This window comes from Alosa pseudoharengus, unplaced genomic scaffold (assembly GCF_046254945.1).
Source record: "Alosa pseudoharengus isolate Yale_2024_CS ecotype anadromous, Long Island Sound unplaced genomic scaffold, YU_APseudo_1.1 YU_APseudo_1.1_scf_10, whole genome shotgun sequence".
In the NCBI taxonomy this organism is placed as follows: Eukaryota; Metazoa; Chordata; class Actinopteri; order Clupeiformes; family Clupeidae; genus Alosa; species Alosa pseudoharengus.
In genome coordinates, this window is record NW_027468565.1 from 9,863,174 (window position 1) to 9,890,875 (window position 27,702).

Below are 27,702 nucleotides of genomic sequence, written 5' to 3' on the forward strand. Positions count from 1 at the left end.
GGTAATTGTGAAAAGTGAGAAACGCGTTACTTTCGCTATTTAAAGTTGAGCTTAAGTTGCAGGGAAAACTGCTGCTTTTCAGTAAATTCACCCCTTGACCCTGACAGTATCCTAGTAACGAGGTGTAAACAACCACTTCCGGGAGTTAACGTTAATTAATTTGTTTGTCATTACTCATGTTATTTGGGTTTTACAGATAACAGTACCAGGAATACCGGTTAAAGATAGCTGCTTTGTTGTCAAAGTCGATGATATGACATGTGAATAACACAGTCAGCAGAGGCGGTTCACACCAGATGGTAAACTAGCATAGCCACCTCGCTACCATTTGCACCCTACCAGCTACATAGACTGAAGGTACCTGTTCTATGCCTCTCGAATGTTAGCCGGACGTTTAACGTCAGCTGTCCGGCAGATTAAGCCAGATGACTATTTCAGTTTACTAAGAAATCCCGGGGAAATAATCCTCAAATATATCTGAATCTTTTGTTTACGGATGCCTGAGACTAGAATTAGGAGGAGATGGAATCAAAGAAAGATAACCAAGGTAAGCTATGATCAAGCTTGACTCCTTACTGTTATGCATTGCTCTGACCTAAAATGCAGTAGTTGGTTAGCACTAGCTGTCCACTCCACCCTTTGAATTGTTAACCAGTCAACTACAGCAGTGCTTCCTCCGTGGCTTGCTAGCACAGCGATAGTCGTAACCACAGTAAATGCTGCTGCAACAGGAGAATGAATCTAGGCTAGCTATTTCCACATAGCATCAATGAGCAATCCGTGCCCAAGGTTAGCGTAGACTTTATTTTCAGTGTCTTCCTCACTAGGTATGAAACGTAAAACGTTGGTATGAAAGTATGAAGGTATGAAACGTTATTTCAAAATTATTTTCACAGCGCTGATATGATGATGTTTCTTACAACCCTTTAACCCTCTAGGCGCCACAGGCGACTATAGTCGACAAGATGCGGTACTGAATAAAACGGCCGATTTAGTCAAATAGGGTGTCATATTTCGTTCGACCTCCCCTCCACTAGATGGCAGACATGTCATACGTCATCCCCGAGTCCGAAAAAGGGCACGATTTAAACAAAACTTTCACGCTACAGCTGCAGTGAATCAGTGCGTGAAATACCGGAGCTAGTGTGCGTGTGAGCCACTTTGTCAGAGCGATATTGTCAACGTCAGCGAGTATTTGCATTAGATTATCGTCTATGGCATCAAAAAAGTTTACCTGAAATGAAGTGTTGGGTCTTCTATTCGCGGACCCTGATTCTGAAGGGGAATATCTGCCTTCAGAAAATGACGGTGATTCGTTTAGTGAGGCTTCAGATGCGTCCCTGCCTTGCAATGATGCAGCTGGAGAAAGTGAGAGTTTACTCCATAGTTTAGCTTACACCAAGCACAAACGTTGAATCGTTTGCCCAATGTCACTGGTGGGAATAATGTTTCACGGGAGTGTTCATCGGGAAGTTAGCAGGGTGTTAGTGGTGTGGCAAACGAGGCTGGAGGTAGCCTAATGATAGCGCTAGCTTCTGTCTTCTGAACGTGTGCCTCTCCACAATCGCGGCGACAGTAACGTGGTGGAGCCTTTGTCTAATGCCATTGGGTATGTTAGACGAGGTCGAAGTGCTCATAGGACAGTTAGTGGGGAACGTAGTGGCAGTGTGGGGAGTCGCAATGAGAATGACAGTAGGCCTAGTCCGAGCTGCGCAAATTCTCTCCACTCGGTGCGCGCGAGGCAGATCTGGCCATGCTGCTCGCATGGTGGAGGTGGTGACACGCTCTCTCCCTCTCCCTCTCCCACACACACACACACACACACACATTAGGTCATGCATAGTCTATCACAAGATGATGGGAATGCCGGCCCTGTATGGATAGGGATAGGGAGTCATTATCTCTACAGCAAAAGGCCTGCTACATAAAAAAAAAATGTCAGCCATTTATTAGTAATGATTTACACTGTTGATTTGCTATCTATTTCCCTGATCATTTAGGACATACACTATGTGTTCCTTTTTGTGTGTTCATGTCCTTGTGATGTGTGTGTCTTTGTCAGCTAAGAAAAAAAAAACAAAAAAACATCAACAAAAACAACAAAAAGAAAAAAAATACTAACATTGTCTCTTGTCTTGTCTCGTCATCTCACTCCTGATCTGTGCCTTGCCGTGGCAAATGAGCTTTTGAACTAAACAGGTCTTGTCTACTTGTGTTTGTGTGTCATCTGAATAATATATATGTGCCCTATACATGGAATCAGAGTGCCTACTGTATATAGTAAATGGAAAATCTCTACAGCAAAAGGCCAGTCTACCGCTACATGCTTTTGGTTTGTTACTGCCATTTATTAGTAATGATTTACACAGTTTGTTCACTACTTACTATTTACCTGAGCATTCAGTATTGTGCAATATAGCATACAGAAGGTGAGGGACATTTTGGGGGGAAAGAAGTGGTGCATTTTATCATTCAAACATGCAACTTTTCATGAAAATTCTATAATCCAAGATGGCCGCCACCATATGACGTCATAATATGCAAATTAGATATAAACATTTAATCTCTACATAAACTTTGGGTCATCCTTAATATTTCTCTAATTTACAGAAAGTCTCTATCTCTTATCACTTTTTAGATATAGCCTTTTGAAATGAAGATGTCAAAATTGATCGTTTCGGAAAAAAACCTCTGGCGCCTAAAGGGTTAACAACATCCAAGCCTGCAGTAGCTGCAACACCCTTTTTCACCAGTTGCTATTCAGCAAATTCTGTCAGAACTGCGCACGAAGCATTGAAGTAGAAGCCTGTTGTGTAGTCTACACAACAAAGATGTTTTTAATTGTGAATCATAGTTATTGGCAAAGTCAGGGCGCATTAAGATTTAACTGAGCATACTACATTGCTTCCACTGTCCACTGTCTCAGGAAACCATGGCGTCAGATATCATATATGATAGCCTATGACTTGTGCATATTGTATGCCTTCAGCAACAGTTTTCCATGGTAGGCTTGTTTAGCTCGAACACAGTTAATGCCAAAATGGCGGGGTGGTTTAGTGAAATATCTCATTATGTATTAATGTCTTATAATGGTTTGGAGTGACACAAAAAGGTGTCCTAATGCACAGTAGCCAAAGGAAGCTCAAAAGCACTGAACTTTTAGCAGCAATTTGGCCAAAGCCTGGTTAGTAGCTCACCTCCTTTGTTGCACTGAAATGTTTCTGTATAGAGTGAAGCTGTAGATTTCCCCGAGTGCCTCCATGATTGTTGGAGACAAGGGAGGACAGTGGGGGAGTTGTGGGAGCTGTTTGCAGGTTATAAGAGTGGACAAGTGCTTTTATGCATTTGTGTGTGTTATAACACTGTGCTTCATAACTGCCTTACAGAGCCAGACTACACCAAGATCACAGCAGTGCTGCTGAAATCAAGGACTGGAGAATTTGATGTGGAATCCATTCTATTTCTCAAACTAAAAAGTCTCGGTAAGGCCACCTATTTAAAAGCAGGCCGTGGTAAAGTCACCGTTATTTGAACACAGTCTCATATGTTTGCGCATGAGTATAACAAGAGTTCACAGTGTTTGTTTTTCTGGGTCTCACAGGAATATGTGATCTGGGATGCATCGGAGAATGTTTAAACCTTGAGAGGCTTGATCTCTCTGGAAATAATATCACAAATTTAGCTCCTCTGGCGTCACTTCGTCTTCTTATCGTTCTTAATGTAGCAGCAAATCGAATTTCCAATATAGGTATGCACTCTGGGATTTTTTATTTTTATTTTTACACAAAATAGTCTATACTATTATGGTATATGTTACACTGTCTCATATTTTTGAGAAAATGATAAAAGTAATTATTCTTTTTTCTCATACATTGATTCATTTGACAAGTATACTATAATCAGAATCAATACTTTCCATGTTGCAGAACCCCTCTCCGGCTGTGAAAGTTTACAGAGTCTTAATGTGGCTGGTAACCTCATACCCAGGTAAGGAGGTACAGAGCACATCTACGCATTGTGCCAATATGGCCATGGGTTACAAACATTAGATTAGAAGCTATTTAATGAATAAGCAAGGCTTTTTTTTTTTTACTTTTTGTATCTAAAAAAAAACATCTAGCCTCATTAACAGCAGGTTTGTTTTAGTTCACCTAGGCTAAAACATCTTTAGTCACTGCCTGAAAGTGAACAAATATGATTTTCAAGATAAGAAGTAAATCTACATCAGATTTAAATTCTGCTGTTTTTTAATATGTGATGCATATTAAGTCATGTGGAATGTTGTGCAAGTAAAGTTGTGCAAGTGGTGCTGCACCCTGACTGCTTCGGTCTGTCTGTATTGCATGATGATGTCTTCACCATGTGATGCATAATTATAGAAACACACACACACACACACATACACCCACACACACACACACACATAAACACACACATTTATCTATTTATATTTTGTTTGCATTCACAGTAATGACAACCTCCTATGCCTTAAGTCCCTAAAAAAGCTGGAGAGTATTCGACTGAAAGATAACACTTATAATTACTCCAATCCAGGTGAGAGTCCGATGTCCATGTGTGTGACTTCATACAGATGCATTAAATACATGTGTAAACAGCTATTGTTATTATTAACAATATTTTATATCATCTAGTCTGCAAAAACCCATCTTATCGGAATATACTTCTGGAAATGTTCCCAAACATCAAAGTGCTTGATGGTGAGTACACATTTGTCTGTATTATGTTATACTATAGCATTTTAATTCAGTCATGCATAAACAGATTCAACGTTTTGGAGTTATTTGTTAATTGATTACCATTATGCAAACTTTAAAGGCGAAAGAGTGGTTGGACGTGGAAGTGACTTATATCAACTATGCAAAGATATTGATGACACCATAAAAGGTAACTTACGTATTAAATGTTACTGTATGTCAGCACTGCAGCATATTGAAGTTGGGTTAGTGAATGGGGATGGGGAGTGTGGTGGGAGGGCTGCAGCATTATTTATCTTGGAAAGTAGCCCTTTAAATGTTTTGCATTTGTTTACAAAATGATCAAGCCTTTAATTGCATTCCACATGGCACTGATCATGTCAGCATAATCGAACTAGTGAACCATAAAATAGATTTGTGTACTCTTATCTAATCGACTTTATTCCAAACAATTGATAGCATGAATGAAAACATAAGACGCAATGAAGTCTGGTAAGTGATAGTCATTCTGACCATTCTGAATCTTACAGCTGGTATGTATAAAAATGGCCAGCTGCCAGAGATGCCTGACTGCAAGCCGTGGGTCGAAGATGGCTACTGGGAGATAAAAAGATCAAACAACGCTATAGTGGAAGAGGCCTACAAGCAGTTTAATGGTAAAGCATATCCTTTAGCAGATAGCTATTATGCTGTTATACTCTATATCTGAGGTCTATATTTACAACTAATTTATTAATAATTAACAACTGTTTTGCTAAATTCTCTGAGTATGTTTGTATGTTGTCTGTCAACAGATGTTCTTCATGAATGCAGGCTTCTAAACAACAGAGCAGCTGTTGTCATCTCCCAGACAGAGAGGACTTTAGGCGGAAAAAATCAACCAAAGCAGTATGCTGTTTGATACAAGATATTCGCCTCATAGAAAACTTTTTATTTATTTGTTGATTTAATTACTTATTTACCATATGCAGTGTTCCTTGTCAAATGTCGAAACTCAGCTTAATGGAGTAGCCATGTTCATTTTTGTACCAATATGCTTTTCTGATGAAAAATAGCGCCTGTGCTACTGTAATGTCTCAAGTCTTACGTGTTGCCTGTCATAAAAAAGTTAGGTTTGATGCTGTGTGAACAGAGTGTGAACAGCAAGCCATGGTGAAGATCTAATGATGTGTTTGTTTATGTGAACCCTTGGTCATAGCCATCTCAGGATGCTACAAACACCTTTGCACTCACAGCACAATACTGTACAAAAATCACAATGCTTTAATTAATGCTGCTATTTGGATAAACTGGGAATTTATTAAGCATTTTTAAACCTTCTTTTCTTCAGAATATTTTTTATCAAAGCTATCCCATTATGTACTGCTATAAGATCTTTTGGTCAGGCCTCCATGTTTTGTATCTGTTGGGGTATACATTGATGGACAAGAGATTACATAATTTGAATGTTATATTTTACTACATTTCAAAATATTGGACACCTTTTCTGAGATCGAATTTCCATTACGTAAAAAAATACAAACGGCACAAAATGGGCAGAGATTTAAAACTACTGTTTCAACTGCATCATCAGTTTTTTGTAATGGCAGCTCCCAGGTTTCGGTTGAATGCTTGCATTGCATAGATGTCTCATCTTGTAAAGTTAAAATAATAAAACCCACAAAGATTGCATTAGAAAGTAGATTGGGATATTGAATATACCTTTAAGACTATTGTCACAATAAATACATTGAGACAATACAGTCTGATCCATTTGTGTCATGAAACTCATATGTGTGTACTGCCATCTTGTGACAGAAAGGACACACAATATTTTCATTACGGTTTTGAGACCAGGTTCTGTCTCAAATTTACTACAAATTAAATCTGGTCTTCATTGTCTTTTTTAGGCAGAGATCATATGGTAAATTGCATTACTTTTACCATTTTTTTGTTAGCTACTTATTTATCCCTAAAAACCAGGCCCATGATACCATTTGTAGTAAGGATTATTCAGATGATGAGGCAACTTTGCAATGAAGAGTGAAAGCTATTCTGTTTTTATTAAATCCTTGTCAGCTGGTCCCAAGCCACTTGCCATTCCACTTTAAGTTAAATAAAGGTTTTCTTTGTCCCATATGGGATGCTCTTAGTTAATCTGCTGATATACCAGTACGAACATTCATCTTCAGTATGACCCCTGAACGAATAAATATATGCATCTCACTCTTCAGTTCCACATATGGCCTTACTTCAACCTGACAAAAAAACACAGCTTTTAAGAATGTTGGGCTCTTAGCAGCTGAATTTATATCAAGGATGTGTCCTTCAGGTTCATTGTTTCCAGTTGTTTTAGTGCAGTTTGGCTTTGGGATTCAAGTTGGTTTTAAGTTTTCTGTATTTAGTTGCCCTGAAAACACCCTCGACCATGTGGTGCTTCTTCCACTCCGACAGGGGCGAAAGCCAACTGGGATCGTCAAGTTTTGGGTGAGGAACTGTTTGGATGAGGCAGAGGGGTTGCCATATATTAGAAAGCACTCCACTATTTGGTGTGAGACACCAAGCATAATGTAGGCTACTTCCATTCAAATCGGTCAACTTATCATTAATTTCTTGTCATTTCCAATTGTCTGTTTCATTGATACATCATGATAGCCTACTTTAATATCAATATAAGCTACGAGGAAATTGTTTCTATCAGAGCCGGCTCTGGTTCCTATAACATGTAGGCTATACTATCAAATATAAGAACCTGGTCACTTGTGACCAACTACAGTGTGATTGAGTTTTGTTGTTCTTTTGTTGATAACTTCCAAATGTTTCCATTCTCTGTAGGTAAACGTTCTAAGTAAAGATAGGACCTTGAACAGATCTTTGAACGGGGAATTTGACGTTGTCTGGCAACCCACGTGATTGCTCAATGTGTCAGAGGATGGGATACCCGGATAGCTGCTTTTGCTGCCACTACATACAGAGTACAGAAGTAGACCAGAAAGGATGGCTGGAAACGCGTGGAGGTCAACGGTAAGGGGGTGATGTACAGCATCAAACGAAAGAGAAGTGATATCTGATGCTTTAATGTTGTGCTCTAACTGAATGTACCTTGATTTATATTACGACTAGTAAAGGTGTTGGTAGCTTTGAACTTCAGAGAGGATTCCTCAGAGGCCTCCTGTTTCATGCCCTTCACATCAGCTCACTGACCGAGAATATGTAGATGTTCCTAACCTTGACGCCTGATATGACCCATTGATGAAATTGAGTGACTGTATTGTCCTGATTATGAGAAAACATCCCAAGTGAATTGTTTGTTTAATCTGGCGGGGATCCCGTAGACTCTTCCACTAAATGGTAGCATGCTGGCTAACTGTGGTATGCCAGGTTAGCATGCGTATCGCATTGCTATTAACGTTACATGTCTTTGAATGCCGCGCTCTAAAGCCTTCTTGCTAGTTAGCTAACCCGACCACCAGCTTGTAGATAAATTAGCTAGCGTTAACGTTACCTCGCTCTCTGACAGCTGAGTATGACAATTAGCATTGCTGCCTAACGTTGTTCCAACAAAGATTTGTGCTTACCATTTTCGCAGATTTTTAATCTTCTGGAAAGATACGGTTTATGGATAAAAGACAAGGGTAAAACCAACGAAGTAAGCTGAGCCACTTTCATGTTGGGGCAAATTGCCAATACCTGCTAGCGAGATAGAACGTGTGAGCGAGTTAGCCAGTCAGCTAGCTAGTTAGCTTGCTAGCAAGCTTGGTGACTTGTCAAGCCGACCGTAGCTCGCTAGCAAGCTTTTTGCGTGTTTTAAGCTTCATTGGCAAATCTGAGATGGACATTTTGCTCGATGTGTTAATTTGACATAAATTACATGATACACCCCATGAATTCTCACCGAGAAAATCGGTTGTTCGGGTGATGCCTCTTGAAGTACAGTCCCTAGGTTAACTTTAGTCTCTCCGACCAAGGTCACTTTAGGTCTAACCAGCTTCCGTGCGACTACACGCATCCCGGTTAGCCGATCTTCGGAGATGGAGGATATCGTGATTGGCTTACAACCATGCATCTCTGCATTATTGTCAGAGATGCTGTTTTAATGTCATTGAACAATTGCTTTGCCAGATGATATTACGTCGCCGATGGATTCATAATATCATTCTAGGTTTATATAACGGTATTCCAGCAAAACAAATTAAACACGCAGTTTACGCCCAATCGACTTTTCACCAGTAGCCATATGGGTTTAGCAGCTAGTCATGTCTAACCAGTGGGAAAGAGTGTATGTATCCTAGTTATTAAGTTAGGCTGTTTGAAAGTGTGGCATGGAGTTGTCTGCTTCTGACATGAATGGAGCTGTTTAGTAACTCATCCTGTAATTTACTGTAATCTTAAGAATGCGCTAAATTTAAGTACTCCCTTTATGTGTAGGAGTCAAAATGTCCCTCACAGATCTGCTAACTCTGTTTTTACCCCTGGACAATGAACATGTGTGGTTTCATAGATCCTGAAAATCACTGCCATACACAAATTGGATGGTTGGTAAAACGAGAGGGGAATGAGCAAACTTAATTGCAGTGCTGTAGTCTCACTCCTCAACCCACAATACAAAACGTTGCCTCTACTGGTCTCTTGAAAAAGCTCCATGAATTTGGTGCCACAGGATCTTTGAAACCATTGCTTTTAACTAGGGATTGGTGATCAGTTTCTGGGCATCTCCTAATTAATTCTAAGATAACCAACCCTCTCCAAAATAGTGATGTTCTGATCTTTCATCTCTTTTTACATTTTCTTGAAATTGCTAAAGCCAAGGTGTAATTCATTCTACTTTCACTGTGATTTAAAAATCACTTTGCCAAACACGATCATAATGTTACCTTGTGTGATCTTTAACCAATATTCCCAGAAATTAACATTATTAATCCCTGTTAAAATGCATGGGTGAACGTGCATGTGTGTAATTTGTGCAACACTAACTACCCCCCCCCCCCCCCCCCCCACCTTGCAAAAACTGAGTTTTTTTTATGTTGGGAAACATCATTTTGTAGTACTGCATATCTGGCCAATCAATGCACCTCACTCCAGTCACCTCACCAGAACTTGTGTATGCTGCCTAAATCTGATGTTGACTCTGCTTAGATACTCCTGGTTGGTTTGGGTAAACCATTTACTATTGTTTATCTTGACCACAGAAGTGTTCTAACAGCGTGCCCGCCAAACAGGAGTGGCTCTTAACAATAACCATGCTTCATACTGCATTTGACACTATGCCTGATAAGATTAACACTGCCTGACGGTGAGCTGCTTAAGCTGTTGAGAAGGCAAGAACGAACAGGTCACTCAGGTGTTTTGTAGCAGGACAACAAGCATGGCTCGGCAGTGGTCATTTCTCTCCCTTTTTGTAATTAGTTGTGTGGCTGGGTGTCCTCCTGCCTGTAAGGTCAAACAGTCATTCTCTCCAGCAAATAGGCAAGTGTCCAGCTCTAGCAGCTGTCTTGAGTGCATCTCAGCCAGTCAGTCAGTCAGTCAGTCACTCCCTCATAGTATTTGTGTTAAACACACAGCCCTTGTTTGTGTTATTTGTTTGTGCACTTGTTGGCCTATGTGTTTTAACTGTACTGGATTTTCTTCTTCTTGCAGGTGTCCCGTGTGATGGGGGCGATGAGGAGTCAGACCCCTCAACCCCGAAATTTCACCAGAGGGGTACGTTACACACGCTACTACCGTGTTCTTAGCTGGCATGGACAGACCAGTGATAATGCAAATCTGCCTTAGGCTGCTGACTACAGGACAGCTGTGTAATAGTTACATATTGACACATGAATGGTGTCACGTTTTTGCAAGCAAATTTATATTTTAATTACCAGGATTGTTGGGTATGCATACAACAATGAGGCAGTGACATTTTTACTGGCCTTTAAGGGACAAGAGGTTGGACAGCCTGAAGGGGTGTGTGTGTGTGTGTATACTTGCTGTCAGGAGTATGACTATGGAGAATGTGGACACAAACTGAATAAAACGTAGCATTTGATATTACTTTCAACTCTAAAAAAGCCTTTTGCCTCAATACTGAATTTAATGTCAACTGAGTTTTGTTGACATTTGCTCACAAATCTAGGAAATGCATACTGATGGAAGTGCCTTATTGTTGTGCAAGTCTCCTTAGATAGTAGGCTATTATGACTTAATAACCAGTAGTATGTTTTGCACAGGGTCATTTCTTGTTCTGTGTGTAAAATGTATTATGTATAATGTTATGCAATGTTATGTCTCAGCCTCAGTGGGCAGTAGGTAACTGGGTAAGGCCTGTCTCGTCTCTTGTGTCAGCTGTGTTGTGTTTTGCGTCCCACAGTTGCAGACCGTAACCCTAATCCCAGGGGATGGCATCGGTCCAGAGATCTCCTCAGCTGTAGTGAAAATATTTGAAGCTGCTAAAGTAAGCATCAGACTGTACAGCCTCACACCAGCCAAATTCCTGTTCAAGTGCCTATAAACAAATCTCACTTCCAGACCCCTCCACACTCCAACATAATACCTTTTTGACTAGTTGGAGAGAGTACATACTTGTATACACTTAAGGTCAGGGTGCTTGCGCAAGTCTTGAAAGTCTTAATAAGTATGGAATTTTGAAACACTGTTTTCCAGACCTTGAAAAGTCTTGAATTTTGTGTGAAAGTCTTTATAAAGTATGGAAAAAATGTATGGTAGAATCTTACAGTATGCTCAAAGGCATTGTGAAATGAGAAATAGGAAGGTAGGCTATAAAACTATAATTTTACTAACTGGTCACGTAGCCTACTGTATTAGCCTAATGGAATGATATCCAATCAACGCTTGGTTAGCCTAGTCTGGCACCTTTTCGTCACTGCTGAGGTCTATTGACACATACTAGCCTGGTCAACAGAAATGGGTCGTTGCGTGTTTTTGAATTTATGGCTGGATTTGAAGTTAAATGAAATTAAAAATTTGAGTCTTTGCCATACTGTGCATTTATTTTTTGTTCTAACCAAGTGCGCTAGGTCAAATGTATGCACTTTTGTGAGTGTTGTGATACAGCTTGTTCAGAAGTTAAAATGAGATAACATAAAGATAAGTTCAGTCATGTCAAGGACAGAAAAAATGAGATGTGAGTGAGACTGAATTCTACATACATTCATCCATCCATTCATGTTTTTTTATAGATAGTTTGGTAACACTTTACTTGACGGGTGAGTTCTTAACACATTCATAGCAGCTGTCATTAACTTCACATAAAGCATTCATGACTGTTTCATGCATATGGTTTCATGAGACATGACTCAACATTCATACCAAACCTTTCATGAATGTGGAAGACAGAACGACGACAACTCGTCAAAATAAAAGTCCATCAATCGCAAAGCAGCATTGCCGTTTTTGTTCCAAACCTCTTACCTGACCATGTCACATCTGAGTCAATGGGCTAGTCCAGTGCCAAAAACACAGAACATGGTCAAGCAAATAATTTTTGTTTCATAAAAATGTATTTGTTTTATGATGTAACCTTTGCAGATAATTTCTCATCTTTTGCTACTGGGAATGTCCAACCATTCCAGGTTACACAAATACAAGTCGAATGTAGGCTAGTTTGCCTCCCAGTGTTAAACTCAGTGATTACAAATACTTCACAACTTGTATAGTAAAGTGACATTCAATGTAGACTTCATAAGATATTCATGAAATATTTACAAAAACGGCAATGCTGCTTTGCGATTGATGGACTTTTATTTTGACAAGGTTTCGTCGTTCTGTCTTCCACATTCACGAAAGGTTTGGTATGAATGTTGAGTCATGTCTCATGAAACAGTCATGAATGCTTTATGTGCAGTTTATGACAGCTGCTATGAATGTGTTTTGAACTCACCCGTCAAGTAAAGTGTTACCGATAGTTTTTGTGACACTTGTTTGATGTGAAATTCATGTACTTGTGATTTTCATGTTTTGAAACATTTTCATCAGTAAAAGCATAATTTACTGTGAATAATGCATTTGTTCATTGAATTCTAGCCTATAAAAATTTAATTTCTAATAAACACAGTTGGTAGCCTACAATCTCAACCAATGAAGTAGGAAGTAGGCACACAAGTATACAAGTAGGCTACATAAAGTTAAGGTCTTGAGAAAAAAAAATCCAGTTTTAAAAAAGTCTGGAAAAAGTCTGGAATTTTAATTTGGAAAAAGAGCAAGCACCCTGAAGGTCCATTCACATATATGACAATTAGCTCATCACAAAAGTTGAAACTTTCATCTTTTACCTGTAATCGCTAGTCGCTTGCAGCCTGAATGGGGTTTTACTCTCCCTACCTCTGACTGTGTACTGCTTTGTTTTCAGTTGAGAAAACTGAGCAAGTCTGAGCATGACATGTCTGCTTAGCAGGATTTCAGAAGAACTACATTTTTACTTAAACTGTTAGGAGCCTTGCTTTTCCCTTTATGTAACTTGGCAAGATAACAGCATGCTGTTTCCCTAAGTGGAATTCTGTACAGAGAGTGGAATGGGCTGTTTGGTAACTCAGTGGCTGAGATAAAAGTGCTTTGGTGTAAATATTACCCTTTAGTCAGAGCAGTGCACGTGTGTTGATAAGGCTGGTGCCAGCTGAATGGATGCCCCTATTTTCCCCACAGGCCCCCATACAGTGGGAGGAGAGGAATGTAACTGCCATAAAGGGACCCGGGGGCAAGTGGATGATCCCGCCAGAGGCAAAAGAATCCATGGATAAGAGCAAAATTGGACTAAAAGGTAGTGTTATACATGGAGGAGAGGAGGGAGGGGGGGGGGGGGGAGTACCACATTCATTTCGATGGCCGATGCTAGGCTAGCTACTTCAGACGCACATACACTTAATTGGTGGCTACCATCTTTAAAACAACCAAGCCAATTGGGTGCCACATTACCGGTGAACACAAAAAGTGTGTGTTGTCTGGTGAAATTGGTGGATCAGTCAATCCACATGTATCGCATAATTTTGTGGCCATCTGAAATGAGGTAACTAATTGGCTTGTCTTGAGAAATTGTGGCCAGAAGTGAACAGTGGTCATACTGAAGTTTTTCGATTTACAGAAATAAAGTCACCTTATTTAATACTTGCATAAATACAAATTATAGTATAGAAAAGGAGATAAACTGACCACCCACATGATCAACCAACATAAATCACAAAGCGGTCAGAAAGGAAGTTGTTGTTGAACTCTCAGTTAAGTCCTCAAGGTTTGACTTAAAAGTTTTGTGAGAGAGTGTGTGTGTGTGAGTCATTTGACATGTGGGCCTTGTCTCCTAGGACCTCTTAAGACTCCTATTGCTGCTGGCCACCCTTCCATGAACCTGCTGCTGAGAAAGACTTTTGACCTCTACGCCAACGTGCGCCCCTGCGTGTCCATGGAGGGCTACAAGACTCCCTACACCGACGTCAACCTGGTCACCATCCGTGAGAACACAGAGGGGGAGTACAGCGGCATTGAGCATTTGGTACGCGCACACACACACACACACACACACACACACGCACGCAGGCTACTGAAATCACCACCACTTTCACGGAGGCCCCTGGGTAGACTCAACCCCATTCTAAGGTAGTGTGACCACCTTTGTTGTCTGACAAAACTTTTTAGCGTTGATTTGTTTGTTTAAAGGCCATACTTATTTTGGGGGTTGAATATATCCCCTGTATCCATCCCTATATTTAAATGTATAAATAATCCCTATATTTATATATACATTTATATTAAAAGTTCCAAACAAATTTGTAATGTCATGGTAATGTCAATATCCATGACAATAATGTCAATATCCTACCAACTATACACCTATACATATGCCCGATATTTCCTCTGTCATCTTGCTTTGTAATATAATCTCACTAAATTACATTGATTTACGGTACTTTTTTGGCTTGTTTTAAAGGCCCACCGTGTAGCCCCTCCCCAGTTACAGCAGTTGAGTAACTTTGCCACCTGACCCTCACAAGGTTTTAGGCCTCAGCTGAGCAGGGCACCTGTTTGCATGTGTGCATCTAATTTTCTCTCTCACGTGGCCTTAGCTGGATGTAAGTGCGCTCACAGCATTTTACACTGCTGGTTATGTCCTCTAGGTAGGTGGAACTACTGTTGTCTTTTGAAATTAGGCGTCCATCGACCAGTTCTCTCACAAACCATTTTGTCGTTTGGTTCGATTCAGTTCAGACCAGACCAACCAGTGCAGGGTTCCCGCGGATCCTTAAAAAGTCTTAAAAAGTCTTAAATACAACTTTCGGGTTTTAAGGCCTAAAAAAGTCTTAAATTGTCTGGGATGTCTTGAATTTTTGAAAGGGAGGTATTAAATTTGCGTATGGGACCGCCAGCGAGTGCAAGAGAGCGAGTGAAATGTCTCCATCCGGTTTTTCGTGTATTTAAAACGCAATTGTATAAGTGACTATAAGGCAACGGGAGGAAGTGTAGTGGTTGCAGAGTGAAGTTGTTTTTTTACGGGTGTGGTTAAAGGTGTGAAAACGGTAATAATATGTACAAATATGCCTGACGTTTCCGTGGTGTAGCCGAGGCCTGAGAGATACGCAGGTAGCCTACGTGAGTGGTAGAATGAGCGGGAGAAAGAGTTGGTAAGCCAGTTAGCGATAGGGTGGCCATACGTTGGAATTTAGGCAGGACATAGCCTATGGATTTTAAAAGCCCTGTCCGGCGCAGCCATAAGCCGGACGCTCATTTGTCCTTTTTGGAGTTGTGCTGGGCATCATGGTTTCACAAACTATGGACACGAAGAATGCTGGTCAAATTATGCGCAGTGCTTCTGTCACTCGTCTGATAATTTGCTGCGAAGGAAGGAACCACGGACTGACAGAAAAAGAAAACAAACGTTTCGCAATCAGGAGGAAATACTGTACATGTTAAGTTGATCTGTTTGCATCTTTCCAGCGTGTGTTGCTGGCCTAGCCTAGGGAAGAAAATATCTGTCTAAGTTATAATACCTGTAATATATGTCAACAGCTTGCTTGCCAGCCTTTCCCAGTAGGCCTACTTCGCAAAAGTTGTGAAATATAGATGCATTTTTTTTTTTATGTCGGCGACTGGCTACATAAAAAAAAAAAAAAACGTGCGTTCATAATACGTGCGTGCTTGAGATGAAACCAGCAGAGGTGGGAGTAAGTCACACATGTGCAAGTCACAAGCAAGTCTCAAGTCTCAAGCAAGTCCAAGTCATTTTTTTGTGTCAATCAAGCAAGTCAAGTCATAGCTTGGGGCAAGCAAGTCAAGTCAAGTCATAGCTTGGGGCAAGCAAGTCAAGTCAAGTCATAGCTTGGGTCAAACAAGTCAAGTCAAGTCATAGCCAAATCATACAAATGTATGATGATTTACCCACGTTTTCATTTTAAAATAAGCTACAGTAAGCTAGTTATGAACTGCTGGAGTTTTATTTGTAACAAACATTGCATTCATTCAAGCCACACACATCTGAACGGTTTATAGAATAAGATGAATAATAAAAATAAATGTATTTCAAGTAGACCTATTATAAAATAGCCTATTATTGTTTCTATATGCCTCAAATATTAGGTAATCTACATAAAATCATGAAAATATAAATTATTCAAACAGTTCAAGTTATACCTGTCATCTCCAGGGACCCAATAATGTTGAAAAAGTGAACTAATCAATGAATCAAACGTTGCCGCAGACATCACTGCCAAACTTTGACCAACGCGGCGGCGCAATGGGTTTTAGTAGGGTTTAGGACCGTCTATGTTGTATCATATTATACATAAGCCTAACATGTGAAGTAAGGTACTTTTCTATGCTGATTGCTGGCAGTTAGCTAAGCCTACAACTGACTGTTATAGGCTGTAACGTATGGAACAGGGACGTGTTTATGAGGGAGGGAGAAAGAGAGGCGCTTTAGGTTATATTGGCAACATTTTCGCTAGCATATCAAGATTAAACTTAGACAAGAAAATGTTTCACTTTGCCATTTCACACATTTTAACCTAATATCGTGTTAACTAAAAAGCATAATAGATTCAAAGCCAACTCTTAACATGCTTTCAATTTGACATAGGTTTTTAACACGACTAACTTCTGACGGCTGAAAATCAACGTGGTGGTGGTTATGTCGCTAATTTGCGCACTTGTAGACTGCTGTTCATTTCTCCTTTGAGTTGTCAGATAAATCATCTGTGTAGCCAAGCATTATTATGTTTTGGTGTAAACTTACAGCCTTCCATATTTGCAAGTTAGCCTACCTCAGTCTGTCTCATTTGATCTGGCACTTGCAGTTGGTCTGTCGCGACAATGACAGGTTCGCTTACTGCATGCAACAGCAGATTTTCTAAAATCGTAAAGTTAACTCCTTAATATCTATGAAACGATAAAAAATCAAGTCATTTCAAGTCATCTGTCTCAAGTCTAAGTCAAGTCTCAAGTCATGAATAGCAAGTCCAAGTCAAGTCTTTTATACATGTTGATCAAGCAAGTCTCAAGTCCTAAAAAATGTAGTTTTCAGCAGGATCCGAGGAGGACCTGTCTCTTAATTAATTTAAAACAAGTGAATGGTTTTACAATGTTTCAGTCAAGCTTTGGTTGGTTTACATACAGGTATGTATAGGTATGCCAAATGTAAAGTTGTGGATTAACTTTAATTTGCTGTGCTGCATATGGGACAATAGATGCACATAGTAAATTATATAAGGTAGGCCTATTAAAATATTTAAATAGCTTAGTCTGAAAAAAAATATTGAAGGGAATCCAGTCCAGTGCACATGTCTTTGGCAAGTAGCCTAGGCTACTACAGACACAGGTGAAGAACAGTCAGCCTCAGCCAGTAAGCACAACCAAATATAAGCCAGCTTCAAAAGTAAGCAGCCCAGACCCGAAAAAAACTTCTGTAGACATCCAAAATGGGGTGGGGGTTAAAATTAGTAGGAAAAAAAAACTATTGCATAAAACAGTTTAAGTTGTCATATGTATCTTTTTGCCGTGGTATAGTGTTAATTTTTCCATTTAGATGTCTTGAAAAGGTCTTAAAAGTCTTTAAATTTGCACTTGGAAGATGTGCAGATACCCTGCAGTGATCGTTGAGGTCTGCAGTGGCCGTCATAATATTTCAGCCATATGGACCCTTGCATCTTTGTTTATGTTAAAGATGGAACAGGATGTGCTATGCGCTGTGTTTATGTGTGCGAGTGCCAGCACTCATGCGTACGTGTGGGTGAGTGGGTGGTTGTTTGAATCCTGTTAGCCCATCTGAAACCTGTCACACTCCCCTGTGCCTTATATGAGTGAGTGGGCTGTGAGGTGCTGTCTTATCTTCTCCTACTGTGTAAACCTATCTGTGCACTAACTAACTCAGTCCTCTGAACACAATCCTGTTTTCATACAGCGTCTAGGAGGGCATCTCCAGAATCTGTTGTTACATCACCTACTGTAGACTTAAAAAGTTTCAAATGTGGAAGCAAAAAACACAAAGTCCACCTCAGCACTCCTTATACACTCCATGAATGCAGACTAAAATCTCATATCCACCCTCAGTGTGGGTTAACGTTATGTTGATGAGTTGAGTATAATGTGCTGTGTGTTATTGTTCGTGTCTCCCCCTGGTCAGATCGTTGATGGCGTAGTGCAGAGTATCAAGCTGATCACAGAGGATGCCAGCCGCCGCATTGCAGAGTATGCTTTTGAGTACGCCAGGAACAACCAAAGAACTAGTGTCACGGCTGTTCACAAAGCCAACATCATGTAAGTCCTCCCCATGAAAATAGATGTGCCCACATAGAGAGTGACCAGTTACTTACCAGTGTTTCCCATACATTGACTTATTTGTGGCGGCCCACCACAATATCAGCATTGACCACCACACAATGATTTTCTATGTTGTGCAACTTAAATTGGTTGAAATCCTTTCATTGTAGAGCCATGTGCACCTTTGCACAGCCTCTCTGTCCCTCAACAAACCTGCGTGCACGTTTAAAGAAAACATTAAAAATCCTGCAAGGATTGTTGTTGGTGTAGAAGACGACTGGCTAAATCGTGATTAAATCTGCTTAGCATCATAACCACGTTGCGCATTCTGTAAAAATGTCACCAAACTTTTGACCGATAGTGTAAGCAGTGTTTCTATTTGTGGTGATAGGTGACAGGGGATGTTCACAGTTTTGAACAAATTTGCGCAACGTGGTTATGATGATGTGTTTACATAATTGCAAAAGGGTTCTCCAATGTTTTCTCAGTTAGCCTTAGCCTTAGATTAGTAAACAGAATGTTCCTGGAACAGAACATTGGATGAATGGTTGCTGATAATGGGCAATGTAGATATTGCATTTAAGATCAGCCATTTCTTTCTACAACAGTCGACCCCAAACTTTTGACCGGTAGTGTATGTCTGACTTTTATTATCCTCCAAGGTCATGGTGACCAAACCACAGGTTGTTTACAATACCAGAATAGGATGCCTTGAAACGATCTTGGGACCTTGTGAGGATTGTGATTTCCAGATAGAAGATGACTGCTCATGTCTCGCTTTTTCTCTCTCCCTCTGTGTCTCTTAAAAGGCGCATGTCCGACGGTCTATTCCTGAGGAAGTGCCGAGAGGTGGCCGAGAACTTCAAGGACATTAAGTTTACCGAGATGTACCTGGATACAGTCTGTCTGAACGTATGTGTGCCTTGTACTGCTCACATTCAGTTGATGATCTGTCTGTTGGGATCTTCATGCATGTCTTTCCTTTACATTTATGTGAACAGGTAGTTTATGTATGGCCAGTAAGATGCCTCTACTTATGCTGACAGGAAGTTGATGGACTCTGGTCTTGGCAGCACATAATTTCCCTAGACTTGTTTCAAGCTTTTTGCCAGGCTATGACTTCCTTATGTTGACAGGAAGTTGATGTATTGTCTGTAGTGATCTGTATGCATGCCTCTCCCTCACATATGTAGACATGCAGTTTATTGTCTGTCAGTGTGGATATGTCTGAGGTGCAGACATCTCTATCTTGACATGCTCTGTTGTGGTAATTTTAGACCCTACTCATTGTTGCTAGGTGAAAGCAGCTCATGTGTCAAACACTGGACCACTCTGGTTCTCTGATTCCAGTTAATTATGGCTTTAGAGTAGGTTGGGCTCATGTTTGTCAGAGGTCTTCAAAGTTTATATATTATCCATATCTTTTTTTTTTGTTTGGTTTTGCTTCACAGATGGTACAGGATCCCACTCAGTTTGACGTGCTTGTCATGCCCAATCTCTATGGTGACATCCTGAGGTATATTAAGCACAATGTTTGTTTTTGCATAAGCGGCCTCTATTAAATCAGTTCATTATTACATTTTTAAACATGATTGTAGGACCCTAATTTGATACATTTTCACATGCCAATACTGAATGCTGAAGTCCCAGAGCTTGGCTTCTGTGTGTAGAAGCTTTAGAGTATAGTTTTGCTTTTTCTGTCATTGTGAATTCTTTGTAAAACACTGTGAATGCTGTGTATTTTTAGTGACCTCTGCGCCGGGCTCATCGGTGGCCTCGGCGTAACTCCGAGTGGCAACATCGGCGCCAATGGTGTAGCCATCTTTGAGTCGGTAAGTGACTGAGTGTGTGGTCAGTAGGGGAAGCGGCCAACAGAGGGCAGAGCCTCAAGAGTGCTGCATGCGATCATTTTTGTTTTCTCCCTCCACAGGTCCACGGTACTGCCCCTGATATTGCAGGACTGGACATGGCCAACCCCACTGCCCTGCTGCTCAGCGCAGTCATGATGCTCCGCCACATGGGGCTGCATGGCCACGCCCAGAAGATCGAGACCGCCTGCTTTGACACCATCCGAGACAGAAAGGTAATCCATGGAAAACAAACAAGTGCCTTTGTCTTGTTGCAATGATTTTCAACTGTTATGGTGTGTGTGTGTGTGTGTGTGTACTTGTGCGATCGTTAGGGTTGGACTTTAACTGTCTGAACAGTCTACTCAGTCCACTACTTGCTAGTGGTGAGATTGTCACCCATGTGTTCCCATTCCCTCTCCCCCTCCAGGTGCTGACCAAAGACCTTGGTGGAAACTCCAAGTGTTCAGAGTTCACAGGTGAGATCTGCCAAAGAGTACAAGATATGGACTGAAGAGGCTCCTATTCACATCAAGATTAAAACAAAGACGTGAATTTACTCCCAATGATGACTCCGAAAAAAAAAATCTCAACAAACAATCTGATCTTCGTATCATTCTCATATCTACGCACAATTCTACTCTATGTACATGTATGTAACTGAAATATAAATAACTCCTGGGGTCACAGCCCTGAATGTTTCTTTTCTTTTCCACCTTACAAATAAGGCACTGTCTTAAAGAAAATAATCTCCTGTCCTATGGTCCTGTGTTTGTGAGATGAGTTGTATGATGAATAATCTAAAATGCTCTATTTATTGACTGGAATAAATCTCTGGTCCAACATTTACATAACGTATTGTCCTCAGCTATTCTGTTAATTGCAGAATGCAAACTTGTCCGGTTTCAGATTACCAACACATTAAAGTTACTGATATTTTCAACCAAATGGGTCTGTTTATTGTTTTATAGAAAAGGTAATGAGATCATGTCCCAATCAGTGAGTGCCTTCTAGTGACATGTTGTAACCCTTCTCGTACATTCCAAGCAGCTGTTGATTAGTATGGTGATCCAGTGTTGATCAGTGCCTGTTTAAATGGAATGTGACCTCATGTAGGCATGCCTTCCGCTCCTCTCTGAGAGTCTACCTCATGACGGTGAATCTATTCTAGTCACCAGAGTTGCATCAATTTCATTTCCATGAGAAAATCAAAAAGTAACATTCAACAGCCCCACAACAGAGGAGGGTGTGTAAAATATTTACTCATCATACTGTGAACTGCGTGAACAAAACATACAACAGGGTAGTGTGGAACAACAATATTCCAGCTATTGTCCTAAAATCCCTAGACAAGCAGTGTTGTATGCTAGGCTGTTGTGGCAACTACAGGGTTGTAACTGGCCGCTCTATAAATTCAGACACTTGGTTAGAGAATGGCCATAAATGTTTTTGTAGTGCTATCTGGCTGCTTCCCTAAGATTCATATTAAGTGTTTACAGTGTGTAGGTCCACAGGCAAAATACTGGTATTAATTCATTGCTGACTGAGGAGGATTTGTCCTACTCTTTGTAGAAGTTCTCGATCTCGCTGTGGTACATCTTCAGGACAACAGGACGACGCAGTTTCATAGTTGGACCTAAGGGTTGGATGTGATCAGATATGCCACATTTAATTGCTGAGATTTTTATCAACAGGAGATGAACTCATAACCTGTACATCCTGTCACGACTTCTTGGTTTACATATATCTCATTGTAATCAGGAAATACTGTAGCATTAACATTCACAAAAAACCTGGCTAGTTATTGGCTTGGTGTATCCTGAGATAAAATGTGTACAACTAAAAAAAATGAACAACAGATCAAATCCATCTAATCTGAACAGCCTTGTCAGCACATAGACACTTCCTGAGAAAAGAACCCATGACTACATTAGAATCTCCAGAAAACATGCTGTCTTGTTCTTCAGAAGCTAGTAATAAGAAGCACCAACATTAAAAAGACAAGATGGCAAAATTGTCATGTCATTTTTAGAATGGGGGGGGGGGTAATATATCTTCCCATCACTTTTGGTAGGTTTGGTGATTGGTGAGACACCTTACCTAGCTCGCCTCCGGAGATTGAGAAGTCTCTGGGAAGTATGGTCCATTTCTGTATGCGCTGGGCATTGGAGGTGGCTCTGGAGTTGACCTTGTTGATGGCCTCCTGGATGGACTGGTACACGGCATTGTCTCTGCTGCTGGTGATATCGGACACCTTGGTAGCCTGACTGCCCAGGTGCTGGCAGAACTCCACCGCCTCCAAGCTCAGGTCATCCATCGGCTCCATGGACTCTGGGTTACTCAAGCACTGAAACAGGGCAAATTGGGCTTACAACTACAGTATGACATTATGGCATATGCTAGGACTACACCAGCATGGCCAAAAATTGTAGCTATCATTTGGCAAGCTCAAAGCTCTCATGTTTCATCTTCCCTTGTTTGAGCTCTTGTTCAATTCTTCATGACTCACCACAAGGACATTGTACTGTGGCCATTATAACTGCATTACCTTTAATGTCATCCTCTTACTGTAGCCTGTCTTTCCAGACAGCCAGCCACTGCAGTGTTTGTTACCTTCAAGGTGAGCAGCATGGACAGGAACTTCCTCTTGTCCCCGATTAGCATGGCATTGCTGATAATGGGTAGCTCTTTCTTCACTGCGTCCTCGATGGGCACAGGGGGGATGTTTTCTCCCCCCGCTGTGATGATAAGCTCTGTGAGAAGACAGCAGGGGCACAGTGACCTCTCAAGCTGTGCAACATCAAAAGGACTACAATTTTGTTTTTAAATGTCTAGAAATTATCTGTGACATTTCTCAAGCAGAGTAACAGAAAAAATGTGACAACAAAATAAGAAATGATCTACGATGTTTTTTCAAGCTACAGTACATAACATGAACATGGCATGAAAAAATAAAGTCCCAATTGGGGGATTTGACATTTTCCAATACATTCAAGGAAACATGTAATGGAAGATATATTGAAATACAATATGTCAGCTGTTTAATCTGTATGATTTACTATACTAACGGATTTTCTTTTCAGCTTCCACTCTGCTTTTGATTTTACCTCTTATCTGCCCATAACTATACTTTGTTATGGTGGGGACATATTGGCCAGCTGTCACATTATGCAGGAGGGTGCTACAAGTTGATGCTTAAAGCTGCAGTTGGCAAGATTTTTTTGATCATATTCACTGAAACCGACACTATGCTCCGACAGAACAGCATAAATCAGCCGGTTTTAGAAAAAAAACCGCACTTCTACCTCCACCTAGAGCCTGTTATTTGTTTGGCAAAAATCCACAGCTCCCGGTTCTTCTGGTCCAATCAGAAGAGGGCTGTGTGAGATCTGACTATCAATCACAGTCTGGTGCAGTCTGGTGCACACTGACGAGCACAAACTCCATGAGAGGGTGCTCGGTGGTAGTGGGGGAGGGGCATTAGTTGTAAACATTCAACATTTTGGCTAAGTCCCCTCAATCTGTCAGACTTGCCAACTGCAGCTTTAAGTCAAGTCAAATCAAGCCAAGTCGGGTTTTACTGTAGTTGCTGTAAATGCATGTCATTTAGTCATACATACTGTACGTTTTTGTTGGACCAGTGCAACATAGAATATGAGTCCTCCACAACATACAGTATGAAGCTTGTTTAGGGGCATGTAGACAATGCCTATGTACACCCATGTAAGTACTATGTTAGTACCTTTTATCCTTCCAGTGATGTAGAGGAAACCCTCCTCATCCACCTTGCCCAGGTCTCCTGAGCGTAGCCAGCCTTCCTCGTCCAGAGCCTCCCTCGTCTTGTCCTCCATGTTGAGGAAACCCATGAAGACATTTCGGCCCCAGAAACACACCTCCCCAGTTCCTTCCGAGTCAATGTCAGCCAGTTTACACTTGCAGCCTGGAACAACTTTACCACAGCTGTAATCACAACAATCCTCAATTACATCCATACAGAGTAATAATAAAATGTATCAATAAGTACTATACTGATGATTATTGCACTTACTCTTTGCATTTTTATTTAATGATTCTTGCATTCATATTGTGGATTTGAGACCAATGTAGACAAGAGAGACAGGATGGCCAATATGGGAGGTGTAAGGGGTGCTTACCTAGGTAGTTTGTAAGCCTTAGGACCCGACATAAAGTGAGGCCCCGTGCTCTCACTCATGCCGTAGGCCTCATACAGGCGAATGTTCAGGCCCAAGAAGAACTGGACCGTTTCACTCCCTATGGGCGCGGCTCCAGAAAAGAACTTCTGGCAGCAGGAGAAGCCCAACTCTGCTCGCAGTTTCTCCAGAACCAACCCGTCAGCAAGGGCAAAGAGAAAAGGCTTCTCCCCATCCCTGAAAAACAGGTGATAGGCTTGCATCAGCATCAAGTAAGACTCACTCTTTACAGGGTGTTGGCCGATAATTAACAGATGAATTAGGAAAATCAGTGTTCGCTTACTTGTTGGCACACCTTTGGTTAGCCTCCAAACTCACTGACATGGCCCACGCCACCAGTTTCTTTTTCATGTAGCCACACTGAGAGATTCCCTCTTTTATCTTCTCCATCATTTTTTCCCAAACACGCGGGACTCCCATGTGGGAGGAAGGGCGCACTTCCTTTAGTGTGCCTATTAAACTCCCCTGGATCAACAGCAATGCAGGTAGGGTGCATGCGAGAGTACACATGGGATTAGAGTAAGCTTATCAGATGGTTGATCACAACTATAGACAATATTGATTGGTTTCACGTTTAGGGTCGGGAAGGGTTTAGGGTCAGGAAGGGTCAGGAAGAAACACATAGGTAGGACTTGACAGCTTCCTGTTGAAACATTAAACGAAGCATGCAACTTTACTAAATCACCACGTCCGCTCAGTCATGGTCTGTATTTTCCTTCATCCTTCTTCACGGATATCCTGTAGTGATCACAGACACATCCCCCATACACAGTAGCTCCTACCTTGAGAGCATCAGGCTGCGCAAAGTAGACCAGTTCTCCCCACTGGATGCCCGTCCACAGGTCATAGATCTGGGCAGCGATGTGGCTGAGGGGCAGGTAGCTCACCAGGGACTCCTGTTTGGTGTCTGCCGGCTGCATGTCTCCTGCCCGGCTAGCGTGGATGGCTGTCCAGGTGATCTGTGATTCAACAGAGCACAGGTTAGCAGGCACCACCACTAACATGACTGTGGGGTAAGACAGGACAATTACTGGACATTCCCTAGCAAGTGAGATCTATTCCCTAAGTGGTTGTTTGAAAATTATTATAATACATTTGGGATGCATAAACAATAAATAGGTAATGAGAATGGTATGAAATATGTAAATTAAACTTGAAGACTGTGTTTAGCACTGAGCTCTTTCTGGTAGGGTATCAACTGTACCTATAACACGTCAGTCTGAAACTTCCCAAATCTCCATTGTCCATAACCAGAGGAATACTCACATTATCATGACTGAGCATAACTCCTTTGGGCATGCCTGTAGTCCCGGAAGTGTAAATAAGAACACAACACTGATTGGGTCTCTGGCTACTGATGATGTCATCAAGTTCCTTATCAGGCACCTCCAACCCCAGCTCCATAAATTCTTCCCACTGGTGAGTAAATGAATGCTGTTAGGTTTTTTGTTTGTGTGATGATAAGATCAAGATTAATAATACACTGCAGTGTTAAAAATTCACCGAGTAGAGATTGGGTAGTTTGTTTTGGAGAGGTTCAGAGTACTGCACTATGGCTTTCAAATGGGGCAGCTGTTCCTTTATCTGCATAGGAAAACACATCCATTTATTAACGATTCACGTCAACTGTAACTATGGAGAGGTGATATAATATGGTCTGACACACATTAGACCAGTTACCTGTAAGATTTTGTCCAGTTGCTTTTGGTTTTCCACTACAATTATGTTAGCTTTAGAGTCACTGGCCACATAATGACATGCCTCTGGAGAATTGGTGGCATAGATCCCTGTCATAATACCCCTGGAAAAAAGAAAATGAGTGACTGGTTACTGAGGATTTCCTCTCAGATGTTTATAGATTAGATCCAGGGGGCATTTGTTTACTAAACTGTGAAAAAGCAAATCTCACCCAGCAAAGATTCCGCCGATAGCTGACATGAACCACTCTGCAGAGTTAAACCCCAGAATGGCTACACTATGGAACCGCTCGAGACCAAGCTTTATTTTTCAACATGAATTAGACAAAATAAACACACATAAACAAAGTATACAAATAAACACACTGATTATGACCAAGTAAACAAATGAAGCCCTACAGACTGAATGTTCTAAAATTATATGAGCAGGTTAGATAACCATTGTCTCACACCTTAAGGAAACTTTTAGCGGCCTTTCGGCAGCAGTGATAGTAGTCAGAAAAAGTAATTTTCTCCCATTTGTCGTTCTTCTTGGTGGCGAGGGCAAATACACCCCCGTACCTCTGCACGGAGGCCATGAACATCTGGTGGACAGTGACGGGCTCCTCTGGACAGTCCTCATCTATCCTGAGCAGCACAGAGTTACTGGCCTCTGTGGTCCACAGAGACTGAGCCGGAGCCAGAATGGCACTGGCCAACACCTCCTCCACACTCCTCCTCTGGGCTTCTGTGACAGACAGGGGGTTGTTTACACAAATCACCGAGCTCAGAATCTTTAGAAGACAGCATGATCTTTTTTGCTGAAAATGTGTCAAGACTGACGTTATTTTGATGGCATTTCTTGTGTATTCAGAGCACCTTTTCTCTTTTAGAAATGTTATTGTATTTGTTGACATTTGTATCAGCAAATGCCTTCAAACAACCTTCCAACCTAACTTAAAATCTCTAAATAAGTATTAGCAGCATTACCAACACTCCTGCCCTGGTTATACATATCTGGTCCTTCCTATGTTCTGTATCTGGTTAGTCATCTATGGTTTAAAATCTATTTTACTCCCTCATTCACACAAAGATTTTTGGGCAGCAGACGGCCTACTCACGGGATGCATCCTGATCCTCTCCCTCCTTCTTGGGGTCTGTCATTGGACCCTGTGGCGAGGAATCCAGGCTACAAGGTAGAGAGAGAGACAGACAGAGAGAGAGAGAGAAAGAGAGAGAGGAAACAGGTCCCTGAGAGGACGCTGGGCTCAACCTCCCCTGGAGCTCTGGGGGCCTAGGCTGCCACCGCTGCTCCCAGCAGATCACATGGTCCTGATGCCCAGGGTTATTGTCACCGCACACAATGTCAGACTTTTTGAACTACCCAGCCAAAAGCCCCCAGTGGCTTTGTAAGCTGAGAGAGGAGCAAATAGAAGGCCAGGGAACAGGTTGTCCCCATAAGCCTGGGAAACCTTTTTTTTTCTTTTAAATAAACTAAAATGTGGGTGAAAGGCAAAAAAACTCGGGGAATACGTGC

The 27,702-nt window shown here is 41.2% G+C and overlaps 3 protein-coding genes across 4 annotated transcripts; 2 read left to right on the plus strand and 1 right to left on the minus strand.

Moving 5' to 3' along the window:
* Positions 1 to 202: 202 nt before the first annotated feature.
* On the plus strand, positions 203 to 6,890 carry lrrc61 (leucine rich repeat containing 61). The gene is made up of 9 exons (XM_076262970.1): positions 203 to 547; positions 3,387 to 3,482; positions 3,602 to 3,748; positions 3,927 to 3,987; positions 4,469 to 4,554; positions 4,653 to 4,718; positions 4,837 to 4,905; positions 5,246 to 5,371; positions 5,510 to 6,890. The coding sequence occupies exons 1-9, from the start codon at positions 523 to 525 to the stop codon at positions 5,614 to 5,616; spliced, it is 783 nt and encodes a 260-aa protein (XP_076119085.1). The 5' UTR covers positions 203 to 522; the 3' UTR covers positions 5,617 to 6,890.
* Positions 6,891 to 7,615: 725 nt separating this feature from the next.
* idh3a (isocitrate dehydrogenase (NAD(+)) 3 catalytic subunit alpha) lies at positions 7,616 to 20,851 on the plus strand. Of its 2 annotated transcripts, XM_076262990.1 has the most exons (12): positions 7,677 to 7,718; positions 8,284 to 8,343; positions 10,332 to 10,394; positions 11,044 to 11,127; positions 13,335 to 13,449; positions 13,988 to 14,175; positions 18,295 to 18,428; positions 19,241 to 19,343; positions 19,883 to 19,947; positions 20,179 to 20,263; positions 20,362 to 20,514; positions 20,709 to 20,851. In XM_076262990.1, exons 1-12 carry the CDS (start codon positions 7,692 to 7,694, stop codon positions 20,790 to 20,792), a joined length of 1,161 nt encoding a protein of 386 aa, XP_076119105.1. In that variant the 5' UTR covers positions 7,677 to 7,691; the 3' UTR covers positions 20,793 to 20,851. The 2 variants fall into 2 exon arrangements, with proteins under 2 accessions (XP_076119114.1, XP_076119105.1); XM_076262999.1 differs by lacking the exon at positions 8,284 to 8,343 and having other exon boundaries at positions 7,616 to 7,718.
* A 927-nt stretch (positions 20,852 to 21,778) lies between these two features.
* Positions 21,779 to 27,329, minus strand: acsbg1 (acyl-CoA synthetase bubblegum family member 1). The gene is made up of 13 exons (XM_076272721.1): positions 27,287 to 27,329; positions 26,639 to 26,913; positions 26,399 to 26,487; positions 26,170 to 26,290; positions 25,993 to 26,073; positions 25,756 to 25,905; positions 25,272 to 25,448; positions 24,773 to 24,954; positions 24,433 to 24,666; positions 24,021 to 24,238; positions 22,892 to 23,031; positions 22,379 to 22,625; positions 21,779 to 21,914 (listed from the first exon to the last, which is right to left on the minus strand). Exons 1-13 carry the CDS (start codon positions 27,327 to 27,329, stop codon positions 21,838 to 21,840), a joined length of 2,034 nt encoding a protein of 677 aa, XP_076128836.1. The 3' UTR covers positions 21,779 to 21,837.
* Positions 27,330 to 27,702: the final 373 nt, after the last annotated feature.

Excerpts from the sequence above, each read along its gene's own strand:
- lrrc61 (XM_076262970.1), top strand. The coding sequence starts at position 523 with ATGGAATCAAAGAAAGATAACCAAG. Across the intron at positions 3,988-4,468 it reads GCTGGTAACCTCATACCCAG|TAATGACAACCTCCTATGCC; the intron begins GTAAGGAGGTAC and ends TTGCATTCACAG. Across the intron at positions 4,906-5,245 it reads TATTGATGACACCATAAAAG|CTGGTATGTATAAAAATGGC; the intron begins GTAACTTACGTA and ends TGAATCTTACAG.
- idh3a (XM_076262990.1), top strand. The coding sequence starts at position 7,692 with ATGGCTGGAAACGCGTGGAGGTCAACG. Across the intron at positions 11,128-13,334 it reads AAATATTTGAAGCTGCTAAA|GCCCCCATACAGTGGGAGGA; the intron begins GTAAGCATCAGA and ends TTTTCCCCACAG. Across the intron at positions 20,515-20,708 it reads ACACCATCCGAGACAGAAAG|GTGCTGACCAAAGACCTTGG; the intron begins GTAATCCATGGA and ends CTCCCCCTCCAG.
- acsbg1 (XM_076272721.1), bottom strand. The coding sequence starts at position 27,329 with ATGACAGACCCCAAGAAGGAGGGAGAGGATCAGGATGCATCCC. Across the intron at positions 25,449-25,755 it reads TTATGCTCAGTCATGATAAT|ATCACCTGGACAGCCATCCA; the intron begins GTGAGTATTCCT and ends GTTGAATCACAG. Across the intron at positions 22,626-22,891 it reads CCATGCTGCTCACCTTGAAG|TGCTTGAGTAACCCAGAGTC; the intron begins GTAACAAACACT and ends GCCCTGTTTCAG.